The sequence below is a fragment of the Capricornis sumatraensis genome, chromosome 2 (genome assembly GCF_032405125.1).
Source record: "Capricornis sumatraensis isolate serow.1 chromosome 2, serow.2, whole genome shotgun sequence".
In the NCBI taxonomy this organism is placed as follows: domain Eukaryota; kingdom Metazoa; phylum Chordata; class Mammalia; order Artiodactyla; family Bovidae; genus Capricornis; species Capricornis sumatraensis.
The window spans coordinates 116,439,765-116,463,369 of NC_091070.1; the positions used below are offsets into that span (position 1 = coordinate 116,439,765).

General features: G+C 41.9%; 1 protein-coding gene and 1 non-coding gene across 4 annotated transcripts in view; both read right to left on the reverse strand.

The window, feature by feature from the left end:
- Positions 1 to 2,299: 2,299 nt before the first annotated feature.
- Positions 2,300 to 2,371, reverse strand: TRNAS-GGA (transfer RNA serine (anticodon GGA)). The gene has a single exon. It is a non-coding gene; the product is annotated as a tRNA-Ser (tRNA).
- A 2,827-nt stretch (positions 2,372 to 5,198) lies between these two features.
- DAP3 (death associated protein 3) overlaps positions 5,199 to 23,605 on the reverse strand; it is a 38,706-nt gene continuing 20,299 nt past the window's right edge. For all 3 annotated transcript variants that reach the window (XM_068964989.1, XM_068964990.1, XM_068964987.1), the window contains exons 2-13: positions 22,547 to 22,598; positions 18,053 to 18,175; positions 16,648 to 16,749; positions 14,453 to 14,561; positions 14,226 to 14,318; positions 13,020 to 13,150; positions 12,257 to 12,337; positions 12,010 to 12,168; positions 11,304 to 11,363; positions 10,782 to 10,871; positions 6,509 to 6,626; positions 5,199 to 5,611 (exon numbers count right to left, since the gene is read on the reverse strand). In XM_068964989.1, the coding sequence (XP_068821090.1) occupies positions 5,526 to 5,611; positions 6,509 to 6,626; positions 10,782 to 10,871; positions 11,304 to 11,363; positions 12,010 to 12,168; positions 12,257 to 12,337; positions 13,020 to 13,150; positions 14,226 to 14,318; positions 14,453 to 14,561; positions 16,648 to 16,749; positions 18,053 to 18,175; positions 22,547 to 22,588 (1,194 nt within the window). In that variant the 5' untranslated portion in view covers positions 22,589 to 22,598 and the 3' untranslated portion in view covers positions 5,199 to 5,525. The remainder of the gene's footprint in view (positions 5,612 to 6,508; positions 6,627 to 10,781; positions 10,872 to 11,303; positions 11,364 to 12,009; positions 12,169 to 12,256; positions 12,338 to 13,019; positions 13,151 to 14,225; positions 14,319 to 14,452; positions 14,562 to 16,647; positions 16,750 to 18,052; positions 18,176 to 22,546; positions 22,599 to 23,605) is intronic.

Sequence of the window (23,605 nt, forward strand, 5' to 3'; positions counted from 1 at the left end):
ATTGACTGTGTGGATCACAATAAACTGGAAAATTTTGAAAGAGATGGAAATACCAGACCACCTGACCTTCCTCTTGAGAGACTTGTATGCAGGTTGGGAAGCAACAGTTAGAGCTGGATATGGAACAACAGACTGGTTCCAAATAGGAAAAGGAGTACGTCAAGGCTGTATATTGTCACCCTGCTTATTTAACTTCTATGCAGAATACATCATGAGAAATGCTGGGCTGGAAGAAACACAAGCTGGAATCGAGATTGCCGGGAGAAATACCAATAACCTCAGATATGCAGATGACACCACCCTTATGGCAGAAAGTGAAGAACTAAAGAGCCTCTTGATGAAAGTGAAAGAGGAGAGTGGAAAAGTTGGCTTAAAGCTCAACATTCAGAAAACGAAGATCATGGCATCCGGTCCCATCACTTCATGGCAAATAGATGGGGAAACAGTGGAAACAATGGCTGACTTTTATTTTGGGGGGCTTGAGAATCACTGCAGATGGTGATTACGGCCATGAAATTAAAAGACCCTTACTCCTTGGAAGGAAAGTTAGGACCAACCTAGACAGCTTATTAAGCAGAGATATAACTTTGTCAAAAAGGTCCGTCTAGTCAAGGCTATGGTTTTTCCAGTGGTCATGTATGGATGTGAGAGTTGGACTGTGAAGAAAGCTGAGCACCGAAGAATTGATGCTTTTGAACTGTGGTGTTGGAGGAGACTCTTGAGAGTCCCTTGGATTGCAAGGAGATCCAACCAGTCCATCCTAAAGGAAATCAGTCCTGGGTATTCTTTGGAAGGACTGATGCTGAAGCTGAAACTCCAGTACTTTGACTGCCTGATGTGAAGAGCTGACTCATTTGAAAAGACCCTGATGTTGGGAGGGATTGGGGGCAGGAGAAGGGGACGACAGAGATGAGATGGCTGGATGGCATCACCGACTCGGTGGACATGAGTTTGAGTGGACTCCGGGAGTTGGTGATGGACAGGGAGGCCTGGTGAGCTGCGGTTGATGGGGTCACAGAGTCGGACACGACTGAGCAACTGAACTGGACTGATGCTAGTGCCACTTCATCTGAATTACTATACCTCTTTAAAAGTTTATTTGGCTGCATCAGGTGTCAGTTGCAGCCTGTGGGCTTCCTTCTAGCTGTGGTGTATGGGTAGTTGCTGCTTCTCAGTAGTTGCTGCATGTGAGGTTAGGATGGCATGTGGGATCCTAGTTCCTCAACCAGGCATCAAACTCATGTCCTCTGCATTGGAAAGTAGATTCTCAACTACTGGACCACCAGGAATGTCCTTTAATTACTGTAGCTTTTCTTTTTTTTTTATTTTTAACGGGAGGACAATTACTTTATAATGTTTTAGATCACATTCTGAAAATAGGAAAAGTCCTCCTGCTTTGGTCATTTAAAAAATCACTTTGGAAATAAATAAATAAATAAAAAATCACTTTGGTTTTATTTCCATATCAGCTTTAGATTGGTTGTCAATTTTTGCAGAAAAGCCTACTGAAATTTTAATATTGATTGTATTGAATTTATGGTTCCCTTTGGGGGAGAATTAATATCTTAACACTACAGAGACTTGCAATCTATGACCATAGACTGTCTTTTCATCAATTTAGATTTTTAAAAATTTCCTCAGTAATATTTTATAGTTTCTGGTGTATGTCTTGCACTTCTTTTGTTCAGGTTGCTAAGTACTTTATTTTCCTGTATTTTTAGAACAGAATTACTTTATTAATTTCATTTTTGGATTTTTCATTGCTAGTATAGAGAAATACAATTGGTTTTTGTAATCTTGTGGTATTGTGACTTTGCTGAACTTGTTTTTAGTTCTAGCAGATGTTAGTTCTAGCAGTATGTTACCTGAAAGTAAAGATAGTTTTGCTTCTTTCTTTTGATTCTAATTCAGTCCCCTTGAGTGATGAAGAAAAGCCCCAAGAGACCAGCTGTGCAGCAGGCTTAGCATGGAGACAGTAAAACTTGGGGCATGAAGATCAGGTCTGAAGGATCTGAAGAAGCAAAGGGAACTGGATAGGGTAGGTGATAGAGTATTTGGAAAAAGATGAATTCGTATTTAACAAATTGCAAAAGTAATGATGCAATTCTTCCATAAGGATTTTGTACATAAATGATAGTATACCATTCCACACTCATTAAAGGGAATGAGTAAGTAAAGTCGCTCAGTGGTGTCCGACTCTTTGTGACCCCATGGACTGTAGCCTACCAGGCTCCTCCCTCCATGGGATTCTCCAGGCAAGAGTACTGGAGTGGGTTGCCATTTCCTTCTCCAGGGGATCTTCCCAACCCAGGGATCGAACCCGGGTCTCCCGCATTCCAGGCAGACGCTTTAACCTCTGAGCCACCAGGGAAGCCTCGTATTGACTCTGAGCTCAGCCTTCCAAAGATTAAAGTATTTCCCAGCCTCATGTGCAGTGAAGGATCAGGCTTGCAATCTGACCAGTAACCATCTGCTAAGGGTAAGTGTAGTGACATCTTGCTTCTTTGGGAGGGAAGTGACAGCCCTGGAGTTTTTAGGGGCTAGCTGCCATTGTCAGGCTAGGCTGCAGTGTCAATGCTCTAGTCGCCCTGCTGACTGTATCGCAGCAGCCCCTCTCCTGGTGTGGTTAGGATGTTGTCAGCGGCTGCTGACCTTGTGCCAGTGTGCCTCTTGGAGGTTGTGTGAGCTGCCTGCTTCCTTTTCTTTTGCTCTGTATTGGCTGTGCCAGGGCTTCATTGCTGTGCAGTCCTCTAGCTGCAGCGCGTGAGCTTCTGCTGCAGAGCAGGGGCTCTAGACCGTGGGCCCAGTGGTCGTGATGCACAGGTTTAGCTGCCCCTCACATGTATAATCTTCCTGGACCAGGGACGGACCCTGTGCCCTCTGCATTGGCAGGCGGATTCTTAACAACCACCAGGCCACCAGGGGATTCCTTCCTTTTCTTTTAAAATTCCTTAGAGCAGGCATTCAATTTACTAGAAAAATCGACAATTTCTAAGATATGCAGAAACATCAAGGTATAAAAGAGTAAGTACACTATTGTGTTAAAATTTTTCTTTTTTTAGAATTTTTTTCTCTAGAATTTGGTTGCTTGTAGGGAGCTGAGAGGAAATGTTTCTGTATGGTTTGAACTCTGTAACCCATTGTTGTTGTTCAGTTACTATGTCATGCCCAACTCTTTGCGACTCCATGGACTGCAACATGCCAGACTTCCTTGTCCTTCACTTCACCTCCCCGAGTTTGTTGAAACTCATGTTCACTGAGTCAGTGATGCTGTGTAATCATCTCATCCTCTGCCGCCCCCTTCTCCTGTTGGCCTTAATCTTTCCCAGGATTAGGGTCTTTGGCAAAAATAAAGACACAGTAAAGCTGCTGAATGGCATTAGGGGAACCTCATGGTGTGCTGTTTAGGAAGCTCACTGAGACAGCCTGGTGAAAGATGGGCTGGAGGGAGAGGCCAGGAGTATTTAGGAGCAGAGAAACAAATCAGCAAATGATAACAGCAACTCAAACAAGAAGTGGTGGGTTATGTAATAAGGATGGAGAGGAGGAAGTGCGTTTGAGCTGTTGAAAAGGCACATCTCAAGGCTTGGGAGGTGCATCAGTCAGAGAAGCAGAACCATAAATAAAAAGGATTTGTTAATGGGTTCAAGCTTTCCAGTTGTGGCAGCTGGTTAAACAGTCTCTGTAAAGGTGCTGTCTGATGCTATACCATCAGTCTAGCTAACCTGGGGGTTGGTCAGGGATGGAGTTTCATTTTTGATACGGAATCCTTTAAGAGGTGGTTTTGGGTAGGGACAGCTGGCTCTCTAGTGAAAAATGCTGATATACATTCAGACTCTATCATAGTAATTTTTCAAATAAAGCATTAATAAAATCCAAGTTATAAACGGTAGCTACCTCTCATTTAATGCAGACCCACTATGTGTGAGGCACTTGACATATATCATGTGATTTAATTCTCACAAAATCCCTGAAAGTTTAGCATTATTACCTTTACATAAGGTGAAACAGAGATAAGGTAAAATTAGAGAAGGAAATAGGGTAAGACAGAGAGCTAGTAAGTGGCTGTGCTAAGGTACTTTGGTCGTGATCGACTCTGTGCGACTCCATGGACGGTAGCCCTTCAGGCTCCTCTGTCCACGGGATTCTCCAGGCAAGAATACCGGAGTGGGTTGCCACTCTCTTCTCCAGGGGATCTTCTCGACCCAAGGATCGAACTGGCGTGTCTTACATCTAACCCGCATTGGCAGGTGGCAAGGTTTCATGGTAAACCTGCATTTACCACTAGCGCCACCTGGGAAAGCCCCAAAAATGGGACTCAAACTTCTGACTGTATTACCAGCCACGTGGACCTGGTGAGAGAATCAGACTCTCCTGAAACTGATGTGAGCCTCTGTTTTCTCGAATCTCGGAAAGCTGGTAACGGACACTGCTATTCTATTACTGTATGGATTAAGGTGTTACTTATTCCACGCAGTGTGTGCCATGGGGCAGTGGCCCCAACCTTGCTGGCACCAGGGGCCAGTGTCACGGAAGACAGTGTTTTCCACGGCGGAAGGGGAGGCAGGATAGATCTGGGCATATTCAGGCACACTGTGCTTTACTGTGCCCTTCATTCACGGCTGTGCACGGCGTTCGCTAGCTGCGGTCAGTGCGGGCTGCTCTTCACTGGGGCGCGAGGGCTTCTCGCTGCAGAGAACAGGCTCCAGGTGCTTCGGCCTCAGCAGCTGTGGCTCTGGGCTCTTGAGTGCGGGCTCAGTAGTTGTGACGTCCAGGCTTTGTCGCCCAGGGGCATGCTGGATCCAGACAAGAGATTGAACCGGTGTCCCGCAAACTACAAGGCAGATTCTTACCCCCTGGACCTCCAGGAAAGCCCTGCTGTGCACTTTATTTCTATTCGTATCACATCAGCTCCACCTCAGATCGTCAGGCATTAGATCCTTACAGTTGGGGACCCCTACTCTGGGGGTTTAGAACTTACTTCTTTCAGGAAGCTGTAGAAAGGGGCTGTACCATACAAAGCTGCCAGACTCAGCTGGAGTTTGAGGAAACTTCTTAGGGACCATGATAAAAGTAAAGAAGTGAATGGTCTGGGAGAGATAAGTCAAGCTGTGAGTCCCAATCTCATAAACTGAATAAAGACTGGAAAATTTCTGTAGAATTGAGTCTCTTCAGAGCCTCAACAAGCAGAATGCCAAAGAAATTCAGTTTGACCAATTGCAAATAGGCTCTTTCCATCTTATAACACAACACTTTAAGAATCATAATTTAATTTTTAAGGAAAAGCTACATGATTATTTAAAATGTGAAACCCACAGCTAATAAACCGGCGTTGCTTTTAGGACATCCTGTTGCCAGCACGGGCCCCTTACAAGGAACCCACTGCAACAAAGGCTGGGAGCTGACTGCAGTCCTGTTGGCGCCCGCGTGCAGCGCCGGGCTGCTCTTGTATACTGTGGGGCTTCCCATCTGACTGGTCCATTAAAGAAACATCCATCGTCTTCCACGCACTTTGTGACCAGGGCTTAGAGGTAGGCACAGAGCCGCTCCAGCAGCCCGGGATTCCTGTTACTTAAGAACAGCAGCTCCTTCTTCCCTTCTTCTGTATGAGCTAAAATAGAACCAAACAGATAACTGGAAGATTTCTCCTGCAGCACTGTCACTCAGCAAAATCCTCAGCCAGAGGCCACATTATCCAAGTTATATTCTAATGTAATTAATACTCCCAAGACCTCACTTCTAGACCCTTTATTCTGCCCCCCCCCCCAGTATTATTTTTTCTATGCATAATTTTCTTTTCTGTCTGTTCCTCCAACCAGCATCTAACCCTCCCTCTGTTCCAAGACTATACTCTGGACTTGAAGGGCTCTTGTGAAATCTCACCATTGTGCCTCCTAACTCATCATGCTGCAGTGACTTTATACAACTCCCCCTTATTCCTCTAAAACCCATCCCAATTTGCAGCTAATTCTCTATTATCTAGTGACAGAACAACCTTTATTTTTCCTCTACCCCCCATCCCACACACCCCCAGAACTAAGGGCAAGGGTAAAATGAGCAGCTGGAACACTTTGATATGCAAATATTAGGACAGGTCTAGCAAGAATTTGGTTTGGTGCTGGAGTAACTTCTCACACGGCTTCAGTTATTCTGTGGGTGTCCCAGCATCTAGGTCTCTGAATCCAGGTTTGCTGAGTGCTGAGTAAGTGCAGCAGCGAGAGTGTGGCAGCAAGCAAGCACCTGGAAGCTCTGCCAGTGGCCCCTCTATTAGCATGAGCACCTTATTCTAGAATAATGCAAGAGTTTTGGGAGAGACATGTCTCATATAAATTAGACTTTAACCACCCTCCAATCTCACATTTTCTTTACCATCTAATCAGCCAGGAAGAGATCAAGATAAAAGGGAAAAAAGATGAAAAACAAATTACAGGCTGCTCCTGAGGGAAGAAGAGATCAAGGGTCTGACTCAGTGGGGTTCTTCTGTGAGAGGAAAAATTAAGCAACTGACCTTTCTCATGCTGAAGCCAATTGTTCTCCAAATAATACTGAATACAAGCTTCAAATTCCTTTGGGTTATAATTGGAAACCAGGATGGGAATAAAGGGATCCAGGGTATCAAATCCTTCCTGGAGAAGAAAAAGGATAAAGAAATAGTATTTGTTAAGTGACAAATTGGTATTTATTCAAACACCTGAGGGTAAGGGCTTTGCTTTTGTTCTGTTCTACCTGATTTCACATTCTCTGGGGCTGGTTACTGTTGTTCTACATGGCCACACAGTATATTTCAAAAAGAGATAATGCTTGAGACACAGGGGCGACGGGGTGCCACTTATCTGAGAGTATACCCGCATAAACGTATACATCTTCAACTTTTTGCAGTTCTAACTTCAACAGTCAGCAATAGTTTTGATAGTTCATATACTCCAAAACAAAAAATAAACAAAATGACAAGGACTGGGGGAAAAGACCCTGAATGGCATATAAACCGAAACAAATGAATCAAATTGTCCTTTAAAGTTCAAAGGTAACACTGAAGGGAGAAGGGAAGCTAGCAGAAACCAGCTTGTGAATAGAGTATTTGAACTAAAGACTCTGGCTCCTGTCTGACTCCTTCCAACCCCATGGGCTATACAGTCCCTGGAATTCTCCAGGCCAGAATACTGGAGTGGGTAGCCTTTCCCTTCTCCAGGTGATCTTCCTACGATCAAACCTGGGTCTCCCCCATTGCAAGCAGATTCTTCACCAGCTGAGCCACGAGGGAAGCCCAGGAACACTGGAGTGGTAGTCTATCCCTTCTCCAGCGGATCTTCCTGACCCAGGAATCAAACCGCTGTCTCCTGCATTGCGGGCGAATTCTTTACCAACTGAGCTATCGGGAGCCCAGAGACCCTTAGGCTTAAGATGAAAACTGCTCTAAAACATAGTGAAACTAAATAAAAGGGAAAAAAAATTTGTGTTCTAACGTCTGGCAAGGAAAGGGCCAAGACCCAGGCTTGCTGCGAGCAGAGGCCCTCCCGGTCCCCAGGCTGATCCTAAGAGACGGCTGCAGAAAGCTGGGCAGAACTCCTCTGCCAGTGTAGGTTCCTCAAGTCGGGACTGCGTAACTAAACCAGTTGCACTTTTTTTTATTAACAGCTTTCTTCACCCCAAAATGCTTTGTAGTTGTGTGTGCAGCACTCTGCCCTGATATGTGTGCTGTACAATAAGAACCAAACCTAATACATTCTGGCGGCAAAAAAACAAACCCACTTCTTACTTTTAGAGAGGCAAGGGTTAGCAGTTCTGAAATTACTTTTACTGTAATCTAAGATTGAGCTAATATGTAAATACACTGTGAATGAGAGCAGAGTTCTTATTATTGGAGATGAGGTTTTCAAATATAGAAAGCAGACAGGATATAATGAATGCTGTGATGCTAGCCTGGAATTAGAAGTATCAGACTTCTGCTTTTTTTTAATATAGAGAAACAGATACAGATGTGTGTGCTTATGTATATAGAAACACATGTGTATACAGAACATATACATATATATGTATGTATGTATATATGAACAGTGCATATATCTACCTGCTCACTCTGCTAGAGGGCCTAGAAGAAGTGACACCCACATCCTAGTAGTATGAAGTATACCTAGCACTCAGGTCTTGGTTTCTAAATACCATCCTCCTCCAAAATGAACCAAAGCTCCTTGAAGAAATGGCTGACTTTAGCGCTGGGGTATGGAAAATACAAGATGAATCTGGAACACGTTCTTGTGCCTAAGGTAAAGAAGTGCTTACAAAAGATGGGGACAGAGGAGGAAAGGTATGGAGAAAAATGACGGCGACATGTTAAAGGGACATAGAAGCCAGCTTCAAGGGTACTACTGGCCAAGTCTGGGATAACTTAAGCACCAATTAAAGAATGACAGTCAAGGTTTGTGCGTGCGTGTTCAGTCGCGTCCGACTCTTTGCGACCCCATGGACTGTAGCCTGTGAGGATCCTCTGTCCATGGAATTTCACAGGCAAGAATACTGAACTGAGTTACCATTTTCTCCTCCAGGGGATCTTCCTGATCCAGGAATTGAACATTTGTCTCTTGTGTCTCCTGCATTGGCAGGCAGATTCTTTACCACTATGCCACTTTTAGAATCCATTAAATAAGAACCCACATTCTTATGTGTAGCAACAAATATATAAATATATAATGCAGAAAGGAAAATTCTTAAATATAAGAGAGGGTGAACTGATACATTTAGTAATGATGGAGCTAGAAAATATCCATCTTGTAATTGTCATGTGATTTAGGGCAGAATCACTAATGAAAACTAAAACTGCTAAGGGGAAGCTTGAGAAATAAAGTCTCAAAGTATATCTTCATGAGATATTTATTCATTATGAAAGGAAAAGAGTAACTTTGTTAAGGAGACAAAGTGGACATCACCTTAACCAAGTGTTCCAAGTTTATACTGCCAGCAAGAGGAGAAACAAGCTTTACGTGCTTTCAGATGTTATGTACTGAGAAGACACAGTATAACCTCTAACATCCCATATACTCAAGAAAAACACATCAGACAAACCCATAAAAGTAACCCAACATAAGATAACTAGCATATACTCTTCAAAAACAGAGAGATAAATATGAAGGTTATAAAAGACTGAGGATCTGGACCAGATTAGAGGAGGCTGAAGACATGACGGTAAGTGTGGTGCATTATCCAGGACTTTCTTTCCCTGTAAGGAAAACTGGCAAAATCAGAATATATTACACAGATAACCGTCAATGTTAATTTTCTGATTTTGGTCATTGGGATGTGGTTATACATTAGAGTATCTTTGATTTTAGAAAATATGCATATAACGAGTGCTTCCCTGATAGTTTAGTTGGTAAAGAATCCACCTGCAATGCAGGAAACCCTAGTTCGATTCCTGGGTTAGGAAGATGCCCTGGAGAAAGGCTAGGCTACCCACTCCAGTATTCTGGGACTTCCCTTGTGGCTCAGCTAGTAAAGAATCCACTTGCAATGCAGGAGACCCAGGTTCGATCCCTGGGTTGGGAAGATCCCATGGAGAAGGGAATGGCTACCCACTCCAGTATTCTGGCCTGGAGAATTTCATGGACTGTGTAGTCCACGGAGTTGCATAGACATGACTGAGCGACTTTCCATCTAGTCAAGGCTATGGTTTTTCCAGTGGTCATGTATGGATGTGAGGGTTGGACTGTGAAGAAGGCTGAGCGCTGAAGAATTGATGCTTTTGAACTGCGGTGTTGGAGAAGACTCTTGAGAGTCCCTTGGACTGCAAGGAGATCCAACCAGTCCTTTCTGAAGGAGATCAACCCTGGGATTTCTTTGGAAGGAATGATGCTAAAGCTGAAACTCCAGTACTTTGGACACCTCATGCGAAGAGTTGACTCATTGGAAAAGACTCTGATGCTGGGAGGGATTGGGGGCAGGAGGAGAAGGGGATGACCGAGGATGAGATGGCTGGATGGCATCACGGACTCGATGGACGTGAGTCTGAGTGAACTCTGGGAGATGGTGATGGACAGGGAGGCCTGGCGTGCAGCAATTCCTGGGGTCGCAAAGACTCGGACACGACTGAGCGACTGAACTGAACTGAACTGAACTGAGCGACTTTCACTTTCAAGATATAAAAGAAGGCATCATGTCTCAGGTTCAGTTCAGTTCAGTTGCTCAGTCATGTCCGACTCTTTGCGACTCCATGAACCACAGCACGCCAGGCCTCCCTGTCCATCACCAACTCCTGGTGTTCACTCAAACTCACGTCCATCGAGTCAGTGATGCCATCAGGCCATCTCATCCTCTGTCGTCCCCTTCTCCTCCTGCCCCCAATCCCTCCCAGCATCAGGGTCTTTTCCAATGAGTAAACTCTTCTCATGAGGTGGCCAAAGTACTGGAGTTTCAGCCTCAGCATCAGTCCTTCCAATGAACACCCAGGACTGATCTCCTTTAGGATGGACTGGTTGGATCTCCTTGCAGTCCAAGGGACTCGCAAGAGTATCTCAGGTTACTATCACATAATTCAGAAAACAGAAAAAAAAAAAAAAAAAAAAAGATGGAGAGAAAGAGTAAAGCAAACATGGTAAAGTGTTAACATTTTAGTTAACAAGTGATAACACTAACACTGTTAACACTAGTTAACTAACACTTTAGTTAACACTAGTTAAAGTGCAGAGGAATATGATTTTTCTCCAAGTCTGAAATTACGTCCCTATATATGTGTGTGTGTGTGCATCTTCAGACAGAATGACTAAAGTAAACAAACTTTGTGATCGGACCTTTCCCAGCAACTCTTGAGGCAGATAGGCTTTCCGGGGCTTAAAGAGAGACCCAGTCTGGCTCACAGTCAACACAATGGCACCTCCTTGCTGAAAGAAAGAAGAAAAAGCTGAATTTCAGCAAGACAGAAAAATGCATTTTAAGCATCTGCAGATTTTTTTTTTTGCCATATAGAACAGTTAAATGGCAACTAAATTATTAATTTGTGATTTGATTCTGACAATAAATTGCTACATGATCTTAAATTTATCAAAATCCTCTCCAAAGTTGGTAAGAAATAAAAACATCTTGAACAAATGCAGTAAAGTGAAATTATGCCAATATTTTTTTAAAAAAAGGTTTTGAATAAGTGTATTATAGTCAAGTGGAGAGATAAGCCAAATTACAGACATTAAGTAAGATATAAGAACTTTCTGTCCATGTACTTAGAGACTGGTAAGTATTAGCAATGAAGCAATCAAACATCTTTAAAATGAAAATACATTTTTTTCTGAAATGTGTTAGGCATTGTATGTACTCACCCAATCATTTTTCACCATTTTCCTCAGGTTGTAAATAAGGGCTAGTTCTTCTGGGGCAATCTGCATATTGGTCAACGTGTGAGAGGGAGGAGAGAGGGAGAGAAGAGAACATTACTTGCTTTCCCTGGATGCTCTCCTGAGATAGTTGCACTGACAACATTCAAAAAATCCTCAACCGGGATTTCTCTGGTGGCCCAGTGGTTAGGACTCCGTGCTCACACTGCCAAGGGTCCAACTTCAGTCCTTGATCGGGGAACTAAGATCTCACAAGTACTTTGGCTGCGTGGCCATAAAACAACAAACTACAGAGCCATGTACCTGGAGGTACAACTCTGGGATAAGCTACGTGGCCACTGGTCCTCAAACTGCCATACTTCTGGAGATTAAAACCAGTGGGAAAAATAACCACTGCCCTAAACCACTGATTTCCTTGATGCTTCTGATTGTCTCTGCTTAGAATAGGGAACATCATTTTGAAAAGAGAATAGAAAAAATCGTGAAAAGGAAACACAGCTTTTGCTGTCATGCTCTTGGTGTTCAGTGGATAATAGTATCAGTCCTTCTGATACTATTTTCACTATACGTCTTATTTCATATATTCCAAAAGCAAGAAAATATATTGCCTGGTTTAAAAGGCTATGTCCCAACCTACATAGATGATTCCTGAAATCAGGGAAACCAAAATAGAGAAACTTAGTTTTCCTACCAGGCTTTTATCTTCTCTTTTCAGTGTGGTCCTTCCCCAGAGAGCATTGACTCCATCCACTGCCACCAGGAGGCGAAAAATACCCAGAGAACTTTGCCTCTTTAGCTCTTTAAGCACAATCCCAACTGCATCTGTGGCATTCCTCACTCGCATTATGCCCTGTAGGGGAAGAGAGACAGTGGACTGCAGTTCTACAAGGGGCTGTCTCTGGTTATGACAGGGTACAAGTTCTATCTTTTTTTAATACCTGTTCAACTACTTCTGCCAGAGGACTGCCTTTCTCAGTGCTTTCTCGCTTATTCCAGACATACTTGTCTTGAACTTTTATCTAAAAATAAAACAAAGACCAAAAAAGGCCACTTAGCCTGAGAATGAACCCATCCCTAGCTAGGAAGGTAGGGTAGGAGGTTAAGGTTATTAGCAGTCAGCTTTAATCTATTTTTCAAGCCGAGTAAGAGACCTCAGCAGAAAGTGAATGCTTTGTAGCCCATTTTTGCCTGGAGCATAAAGAAACACAAGAAAAAACATAAGGGATTCTGATTAAAAAGGCCCAGGATGAAGCCTTGCTATCTGAATTTTTAACAAGCTCCTAGGTGATTCTGACTTATATCCAGAGTTGAAAACCCCTAGCCTAGAGACTGTGAACAAGAATCACTTGAAAATAATTTTACAAATCTGTTTCTGGTTCCTAAAAGATCCAATCTGGAAATAATTACGTAGTTGAAATGTTCGTTAGAGGATTTTAGGCTGTCACCTTGGAAAAGTCAATGAATCTGTCTGGACTTCCTTTTGCTCCACACCAGGTGCAGACAGCTTACTGCTGCCTGTTTCCCATGCATAAATGAGCTTTAGGGTATGAACTCACTGTGAATAAATGTATGAAAGAAATAAAAAATGGTATAGTTATCCCAACTACAATATTAGTTCTCCATAGTCTACTGGTACTTAGGGCACAAAGAAGATAAAATCTTAAGGACTGTCCAGCACCAAACTTCTGGGAGTCTAGTCACCTGACTCAAGAAACGCTCATTTGCAGTTTTGAAATTCTTCAGCCAGACTGAAGCTTCTAAAGGTTGATCAAAGCGCTGTTTGTTGTAGGTGGACTGCAGAAGATCCCGGCAGTTTTTCACCCAAAGATGAGCTAATCAAAAGGCAAAAGAAAACAAACTAGGTAGGAACTGACTGTATTCAACTCAAAATACTCCATGCCCCTTTCTGTTATGGGAGATGACTTTAGATTCCCATATATATTTCTTAAAGCCTCCCTGCTTCAGAGGTTTATTTTTTGGTCTAGTCCATCGTAAATATTATCACTGTACACAATACACAAACAAATGGATTAAAGGTCACCTTTCCCTTTCACTTTTCACTTTCATGCATTGGAGAAGGAAATGGCAACCCACTCCAGTGTTCTTGCGTGGAGAATCCCAGGGACAGGGGAGCCTGGTGGGCTGCCGTCTATGGGGCCGCACAGAGTCAGACATGACTGAAGCGACTTAGCTGTAGCAGTAGCTTCTTCACAGTTTTAGTTAGAATATGTCGATGCAAACAACACTGAACAAAACAAGGAGAGACAGGGACTTCCCTGATGGTCCAGTGGTTAAGAATCCACCTGCCAATACAGGGGACATGGGTTTAACCCCTGGTCTGGCAAGATTCCATGTGCCGCAGAGCAACTGACCTCATCCTCTGTAACTAGAGTCCGCACACTGCAACAAGAGAGGCCACTGCAATGAGAAGCCCATGCACTGTAACGAAAAGTAGCCTCTGCTCACTGCAACTAGAGAAAGCCCACAGATAGCGACGAAGACCCAGGGCAATCAAAAATAAGTAAAATCACGTACTAAAGAAACAAAACAGGGAGGGATATGTATGAAGTGTGAGAGTTTAATTTTTAAACTTCATGCCGACAACCCAGAATGCTGGCAAGCAGTGCCATGGCAAAGGCTCTGTGGGTCTCACGGTTGTTAGCTGATGGCACAGTCTGTGGTGAACGCAGAGGTGGGAGTTCATGCTCATGGGCGTGAGGCAACCACCAGAGGACTGTGCCTCCCAGAGGACTGCAGGGCCAAAATACTTCATTCCTGTTGTCAAAAGGCTCCCGAACTAGCTCGCACCAATCTGCCTCTGGAGCAGAGCCCTGCCAGAAAACTGAGGTCACAGTGCCACCACAGTAACAGAACAACCCCAACAGAGTGAGGGGAGGAAGTTCTTACCATCTGGAATATGCAGTATCAGCCAGTCTTGTTTTGCACAGAAATGAATAATATGGCAAAGACTGAGGGTTTTTCCTGTTCCCTTCTCGCCATCTAAAGCACTTGCTGTTAAAGAAAACACTACCAAAAGGGACACTTCCACTGTCAAGAAATAAAGAATTTCTTTTTCCCACATTTGAGGGAGGAAAGCACTGGCTCAGACAGCCCAGGCAAGCAGGAAAGGATACAGAGAACATATCGTACGGCTGGGTGAGCAAAATTGGTGTTTTTCAGGTAATGCAGAAGCTCGAGGGCTGGTTTCCTTACCATCAGGCATGCTTCACTGAATGTCTTCACCTAACAAGACGGGAAAAGAGGGAGGAAAGGGTGGGGCTGGAACTTCTAGCCAGTTCTGGTAATATACACCGAGCCTAATACAGCAACCATAGAATCAAACTGCCTACTGTTCATTTATTCAGTTAAAGGATGTTGGTATTGAATTTGAAAATTTAACCATGTAATTTAGCTAAAAATTAAAACACATCATCCCACACCAAGCACATAACAGTCAGCTTTTGATTATTTCTGTAAATGAAGATTAGTTAATTGAAATCTACAAATAATTCTGATGTCTCATAACATAATTATGCATACTACTTAAGGTTGATACAAATATTACAAGTGTGTAAAATGCTGAACAAGGTATTTGATACATGCTAATCATCAAATTAGCTGATGGCATAAAGCCTGTTTATTCTTTAAAATTTATTTTTAGCTAGTTCTTACTGTAACCACCTACACTTTTCTCTGAACTATATATGTACCAGCTCAAGAGCAGGTGTGACCAGTTGCCTCAGCTATGAGGCCATACTTGACAATACCAGCATATGGATATATCAGAGAACTAACACAAAAAATTAATTCCTTTTTTAAAAAAATTAATCTCCTTTTAGCCACCAGGAAGTTTGGTAGAAAAATTTGGGAAGCAGTGATATGTGTGAAAATGGTTTGCAAATGAAGTATTTAATAATGTGTATTGAGTTGACTCATTGGAAAAGACTCTGATACTGGGAGGGATTGGGGGCAGGAGGAAAAGGGGACAACAGAGGATGAGATGGCTGGATGGCATCACCGACTCGATAGACGTGAGTCTGAGTGAACTCCGGGAGCTGGTGATGGACAGGGAGGCCTGGTGTGCTGCGATTCATGGGGTTGCAAAGAGTCGGACACGACTGAGCAACTGAACTGAACTGAACTGATTGATAAAGGTAAATATCTAACAAATACTACTCACAGGTATGTTAGATAAGGGTTAAAATAATGTTATTATTATTATTTTTTAATCCTAACCAAACAACTGGATTGGAAGAGGACTTTGACAGGTAAGTTCAAACTTAACAGAAAGTGAAAACTTCAAAAACATGATACAGATATTAAAACAGAAATGCTGTTATTAGGCAATATGACAGTACTAAATACACAGACAATAGTCAGGGGTTGGCTTTTTACGTAAATGGAAGCCATGGAAAGAACGAGTAATTCCCTCCAAAGCACTGGTGGGTAAGCCAGTCTGAGAGCAACCTGGGATAAAGTTAGACCCTCAGAACCACGTTAGAGATTGCACTACGAATGTCCTGGAACAGTTTAAAGTAATGATTTCTTCTAATTGTGTCCTATTTCCAAACAACAAAATTTTCGATTAGCGTCTATGTCGAGAGTTAGCTCCTTTACTGGCGTCTCATCTGATTTCTTGAAATAAGCACACTGAAGAAACGACATCCTCTGGCTTCTAAGCTAAATGTCACCCGCACAGCCAAGTTTGATATTTCAGTAAGAAGGAATAATTTCTGAGACTGAAAATAATTGAGCAGGAATTAGCCAAAGAACCAGTTTTGCCAATAAACCCTGCTTCCAGTTAACTGAATTCTTTCACTGGCTATTAAGGCAACCCAAGATCACATTCTTTGGGTTGATGTTATGACTACAAAACTGTATTTTCTGAAAACCCATGAGACTAAAGAACAATGAGTGATGCATCTAATCCATATGTTGTTTCTGACTCATGAATACGTTTTTGTTTTTCTACACATATTAACTATTTTCAGGATATTTTGCTAAAGCCAATATTAAATTAATTTTTAACAATTTTTGAAGGCTGAAGTTTCTAGAAATCTGTTGGGTAACACAAGAAAAAAGAGTGGGGTATTATTTATTTACTTAAGAATATTTTGCCTGGCTTCAAAAAGGATTTAAATTGGTTAACTTCAGATCTGCTTAAAGTGATAATAGTAACAGCATTATTCACAAAAGATAATCAATAGCTGAATTTACCTTTTTGAAGATTCAAATTAAATCTTTCAGTTTTCTACTCACTTAATTCTACACCTCTGCTATCAACACCTTGTGTTACAAGCTCCCTCCAAAGCCCTCCCGTCTTGAGCACCTGCATCACGAAGCGAGGAGGCAGGCCATGGGGGAACACAGTCTTCAGTTCTTGGATGGATATGTTGTAGTGCTGACCCACATGCTGCTCCCCATGCTTGGCCTAGGAAATAAAAATGCAAACAAGTATAATGGAGAGTGACCAAGACTTTGAAAAAGCATCAAGGGCTCTCTAGACGCTACTGAGGAAACAGTTCTCAGAGCTGGAAAAGATATTCTATTCTTTCTTATCTTAGACAAAAATGTTCACTGTTGTCCCCAGATCCACAGTGCATATATTGAACATAAAGCTTGTATTGGCCTGAATGATGCAGCCAGTTGCTCAGCAACATAAACCCTAGATGTGGAGGCAGCAGAGACAATTCTTGCCATCTGGATTCTTCTGTGCTGTGTATAGAGACGCTCCAATCATGTGACAAGATCATCTGCATGCCACTGTTGCCATGGAAACCCCAGAGGAACTGGCAGATAAAGGGACTACAATTACAGGGGAAAGCTGAAAGACACTTCAATGACTTCATTCACTTACCCTGTTTCATTTTGTGCTTGTGAAAGTAGATGAACGCTGGAGACATAAATACAACACACCCTGCTGAGATGGTGTCTTGGGGTAATGAGTTATTTTTTTTCATTCCACATGTGCAGCATATGTTAAGATGGGGCAACTCAGAGGCCAAGGGTAGGGACAAAAAGGGAGAGAGAAACTACTGGTTCCCTTCACATTTAGGCACAGATCACACAACTAATTTCATTTATAAGAGGCAACAATAATACTGAGGAATGAGAAATAAGTATTTAGCCTAATGGGACCTGAAGTAGAAAATGCAACCAGATTGGTTACTACCCTGGTATGTAATCCTGGGCCTGTAAGTCGATTTCTTAGGATTCTCCAAACCAGGGTTGGGAGACTATGACGGGCTATCCATTTTCATAAACAAAGTTCTACTGGAGCACAGCCATTTGTTTATGGCAGAGCTAAGCAGCTATAACAGAGATCACTTTGGCTCGTATGTCTAAAATATTTGTTATCTGGTCCCTGAAGGAAAAGTTTGCGAACCCATCATACAGTAAGATCAATAATAACTACTAAATTTAACTTCTAAGATATTGAGTATTTAAGTGTTTACTAGGTACCCACTCTATATATAACAAAACTGATAGCATGAAGTGAGTTCAATGGCAGGCATTAAATCAGAACAGATACAGACTGATCTGCCTGAGTTATGTTACTAGAGTATCAGATAGGGTTGGGGAAGATGAAGGTTCCAGAATGCTGTCTCAGGTACATTGTCTGACTGTATGTAAATCTGCTTCCCTTCCTTTGGTTTCAGTTTTCCTGATACATAAAACAATGGCAAACAAATTATAAGCCCTGAAAAAAATCCATATACACATTAGCAACTCACCGGATCGTTCTCAAGAGTGCGGGAAATAGCTCTGGGACTCTCAGTTGGAACCTGGTTATCCAAGTGAGCAACAAGGCACTGGGGTGCCTGGGTCCCTGAGTGCAAAAAACGTCCAGGGTCCAACTATAAAAGAAACCATTTTAGTTTTAAATTATTAGCCTTTTTGTGCTTGCTACAACACTGAGGTTTAAAGCCAGATGTGCAACAGGGGAAAATATTACTAACATGCATTTTAGTTTTATGTAAAACAGAACCTTGTTATTATTTATAATTCTCTAAGTCCAATCATATTATTCATACTCTGAATCTGTTCCAGGTGGTGTTGCTTTGTCTGGGCGCTGTCCCACATGGAAACAATTCCATTAGAGACTGTTCAGGAGTGTAGCTCAGCCATTAACAACTAGACTCAGGAAGCTTCTTTTAATGCTCTTGCCCAAAGTGATGAATGGTGGCCAGTACTGTACAATTCCCAGCTGTCTAGTAATCCTAGTCACCTCAGTTATTAGGGGATTAGTGCCATGTTCCTATTTGTCAGGTATAATTACACTTCCTGCAACAATATGCTGGCTAGCTCTGCCCTGAAATAAAGAATCTTTCATTAAGGACGAGTAATGAGGGAGTGCGTAAAGCATCCAGCTAAGTGAAAATAAACTGCTCTAAACAGGCAAGTTGGTGAACTGCACATGGAAACCTCAAAACTGGGGGAAGGCTGGGGAAGAGGATGCGATTTCAGGAGATAAATCGAAGAAAAAGCTAACTGGAGAACTCCTAAGCTGAGTTAGGATAACAGGCCTTGTTTTTAAGTAAAGAGATGCCAGTTACAAGAGAAAGATTAGAGTATGAATCCAGCGGAGTCAGGAGGACAGGGGTGTGAGAGATGGTTATAGTAAGGGAGTTGCTTGCTAGGTCAACAGGCAATATGAAAGCTGCCTGTATTTATATTCAGTCTCACTAAGCAGCTGCATGAGTGTAGAAAATGTATATTATTTTTATGCTACCTTTTGTAACACTTTTATCCATTTATAAGACCTTTAACTCCATAACAGCTTTTTAACTAGTATCTTTGAATCTTTCACACTCCTAAAGATTTGTCCTCCCAAACAGGTTTTACCTTAAGCTAATCAAAAAGTTGGCATGATTCTTTATTTATGTTAAAATAAGTCTCAAAGGCCTTAACATGATAATTAAGGCAACTGCTCTAAGTTCAACCTACCTTTCTAGTCTCACCCCTTTATAAAGTCTATACTCTAGCCTGCCAACTATGCTAAAACATGTTATTCACGTTTATGCCTTTACAATTCTGCTCATTCTACTTCAACTTCCCTCTCTCCTTATGTAAATCTTTCTCATCCTTGAAGACTCATCTCAAATGTCACATCCTTTGTGAAGACTTGCCAGACACCTCCAGGCAGAGGCAATTACCGTTCCCTCTCTATTGATGGCACTGTGTACTGCAGGCATTTTTACTCTGCCTGGAACGACATTCATGGTTTTCATTAACTGAGTACCTAAAAATGCTAGGCAACATGTATACACATTATTTTTGAGCCAAGAATCCTAGAAGATAGGTAGAGTATTACACTATTTTATTATGAGGGAAGTTTTTATTATGGTTCAGGGAAGTTAGATAATTTTGTCTAACGTCATTGAGTTGGTAGGTATTGAAACCAGAATCCAAATCCAAGTCTGTCTGACTCCAAAATCTTTATCTTTATCATGCTATCTTACATGTAAGTTTGTCTCCCATTTTAGGCCACACACACCTGGAAGAGAAGGGATCAGGTATTGTACATCTTTGTATCTACTTCTCCGAGCACCTAATGCACCACAAATGCTTCATGCTCACGCCCTGGAATAAAAAATCTTTCTCAGAGACGTGATGGGGGAGTACATGAAGCATCAAGCTACGTGAGCGTAAACTGCACTGCACTGCAACCTGGTGAACTGCACACAGAAACCTCCAAACCAGAATCCGCATACATGAGCTGGCCAAAAGGTTCATTCAGGTTTTTCCATAACATCTTACGGAAATTTTTTGGCCAACCACATATAAAGTAATAGGGAAAGGAATACAGTTGCTGCAACTTTGAGGATGCAGAGACAGCAATGTTTATCACATATCTAAATACGCTAATCTCCCAGCCTCCTTTGCAGATAGATTGGGGCCACATTATTAGTTCTGCTAATAAGCTCTAAATGGAAATAACTTCGGTCACTTCTAGCCAGGCAGCTAAGAATGGGTAAAAATTCCATTTTTCTTCTGCTGCGGCAAACTTAAATGTGAGATCAGTTCTGTTCAGTCGCTCAGTCATGTCCGACTGCAATCTCATTAACGTAGCCTGCCAGGCTCTGGGATTTTCCAGGCAAGCATATTGGAGTGGGTTGCCATTTCCTACTCCAGGGGAGCTTCCCGACCCAGGGACTGAACCCAGGTCTCCCACATTGAGAACAGATTCTTTACCATCTGAGCCATGAGGGAAGCCCCCATATCTGCTTATAAACCAATTTTTATTTTTTGGCTGCAGCACAGAACATGTGGAATCTTAGTTCCCCGACCAGGGATTGAACCTGTGCCTCCTGCAGTGGAAGTTCGGAGCCCTAACCACTGGACAGCCAGGGAATTCCCTGCCTGTTAATCATTTCGGAAATACAGCAATAGCAGAACAAAGCACAGACACAAAACACAAAAAATACACAAAAACCAATATCATGTGCTGAGTTAAGCCAATGAGAATTCAAGGCCTGTTACCTCAACACAGCATCTGAACAATGCACCTTACTACTGATAAAATTTTTTCAGTTCTACTTTGTGACCCCATGGACTGTATCCTACCAGGCTCCTCTGTCCATGGGATTTTCCAGGCAATAGTCCTGGAGTAGATTGCCATTTCCTTCTCCAGGGGATCTTCCCAAACCAGGTCTGGTCTTCCCAAACCAGGAACCCTGGTCTCCCGCATTGTAGACAGACACGTTACCGTCTCAGCCAGCAGGGAAGTCCCTACTGCAGAGAAAGCACGTCTCCAAATAAAGTAGCATTCAAATGGGAAATTATACTCAAAGACCACTAGGTGGTGCCATTTCTACAAGAAACCTATGACATTTTAGTTAAGTGTTTTTTTGCAGCAAAATTAAAAGCTAACAAAATGGACTCCTTCCTTAGTGTGATACATGGCATCACCCAGCTAGTCTCTCGTTTCCAGGGCAAACAATCATATGTACAGCTGCCTCTGCATTGTTCCAGAATGAAAATCATGCAGTTCTTGAAAGAGCACCATTCATGAACCCATAAAGGTCCCTCTAACCCCATCTACAGAAAGCATACTATTTTCTCACTGACATTCCTCTGCAGTTTGGACTCAAGACTTTCTTGTCTGCTATTAGGAAGAAGAAATTGTAGCCTTTTAATATAATTAGTTGGGGCCAGAGTCCATCCATTTGTTGATATTTCCTTTCATTTTCATTTTGTTTTATAAAAATGGGTTATTTTATGCACACAGGTCTGTCATGAATCTTGGGGGAAAAGATGACCCCCATGAGAGGAAGGACTCCTTTCTAAGGAAATCTAATCTGCAATTAAATGGTCAGATGGGAGTGACTAAGGCCTTCTGCTCAGTGCTCCTCCTTCAGGATTTAGCTCTTTAGGATTTCCTCTGGACCCTACTAATCCAGTGAGATGCCTTCACCATACTAGGACAAAGTCATTTAATCATGATTCTGCTACTGGATTTTGAGGTCTGAAAGGAAAACATGGGCCATAAAATGCAATACAGCAGAGTGGGTAAGGTCATAGCCTTTTAAGTCAGACAGACTCGCTACCTAGTCTGGGCTCGACAACTTCACACCATGTTACTCAGGCAAGTTACTTACCTTTCTAATCCTCAATTTCTGCATCTGTGAAACAAAGATATTGTCTACCTTATGGGTTGATCATGAAGATTAAGAGAAACAAAGCACTTAGTACAGTGTCTGGCACATAATGAATGCCCAACAAACAGAAACCGTTATTAGTGAGATGAGTCATCTTAGAATCCCCAGCATCTGCCTTATGGAATGTGCTGAAAAATTATTTGCTGATTAGATGAGAGAATGAAGTAAAGTAACAGAATTGTCTTTCTTACATATGACTGTTAATCAACTATCAGAAATTAGCAACTTTTTTTTTCAGTACTTCATTAAGGGATGAGAACTCAACTAGAGAATAATAAAAGTGAATAAAGATAACTTTGCTTAAGCTTATTTATCTACTAAAAAATGTTAATTCTCCTATGACAGGGTAAAATTCCAAGGACAACTATTCTACTAAGACCTGTTACTGGATTTTTAGGGCAGTTAGGAGTGATGTGTATGGCAGACAAAAGGAGTTGTGAATGCTTTTTTTTGAGTGGTCAGTCAGCTCAAGTTCACCAGAGCATTTTATTCTGGATATAATCAATTTAGAAAGGAAATTCACCTAAAGACAGTTTGCACAAAGCACTTAGGTCAGTTAGGACTCACCTTATGGACCCTGGAGACAAGCCTTGTCATTCCTTTCAGCATTATCCCTGTGCTTAAAAAAAAAGAAAGTGAAAAGGTAAGCCACAACTGGGAAAAAGATATCTGCACACTGGGTTAGTATCTAGGCTAAAGAATGCCTAGACATGGATTTAAAAATGAACAGAGGACATGAACAGACATTTCACAGAAAAGGGAATACAAATGGCTAGTAAATCCATGAAAAGTTTCACCCTGATGACAAATCAGGGAAATAGAAATTAAAACCATGACAAAGAGATTTCCACAATCATCATATGAGAAAAACAAAAAAGACAACAGCAAATGCGAGAGCACTGGGAACACTGGGAACTTTCCTATACTGTCAATGGGGCTATAAATACAAATATCTTAGAAAACAAATTTGAAATTATCTGTAAAGCTGAGAATGTACATGACTATGGCCCAGGTATTCTACTCTGTATTTATTTTAGAAAAACACATATACAGGTACACTGAAAAATATGTATTACAATGTTTATAGTAGTAGAATATGAATGATCAAAAACTGTAAAAAAGCACAAATGTCCACTGATACAACAGAGTATATAAACAGAGATACCGTCATACAATGGAATACCATACAAAAATAAACTGCAGTTACATGTATGGCATAGATGGACCTCAAAACTAATACTGAGGGTGAACTGTAACATATAACATGATATAATTCATATGAAGCTCAAAAACATAAATCCTATTTGGGGAATACACATATATGTAGTAAAACTGAAAGAAGGAGCATGATAAACACATATTTGGAATAGTCTTTACTCTTAGGGAAGAGATAAAGGGACAAGATTGGGGAAGGGCACAGAGATCTAATCAGTCCATCCTAAAGGAGACCAGTCCTGGGTGTTCATTGGAAGGACTGATGCTAAAGCTCCAATACTTTGGCCACCTCATGGGAAGAGTTGACTCATTGGAAAAGACCCTGATGCTGGGAGGGATTGGGGGCAGGAGGAGAAGGGGACGACAGAGGATGAGATGGTTGGATGGCATCACCGACTCGATGGACATGGG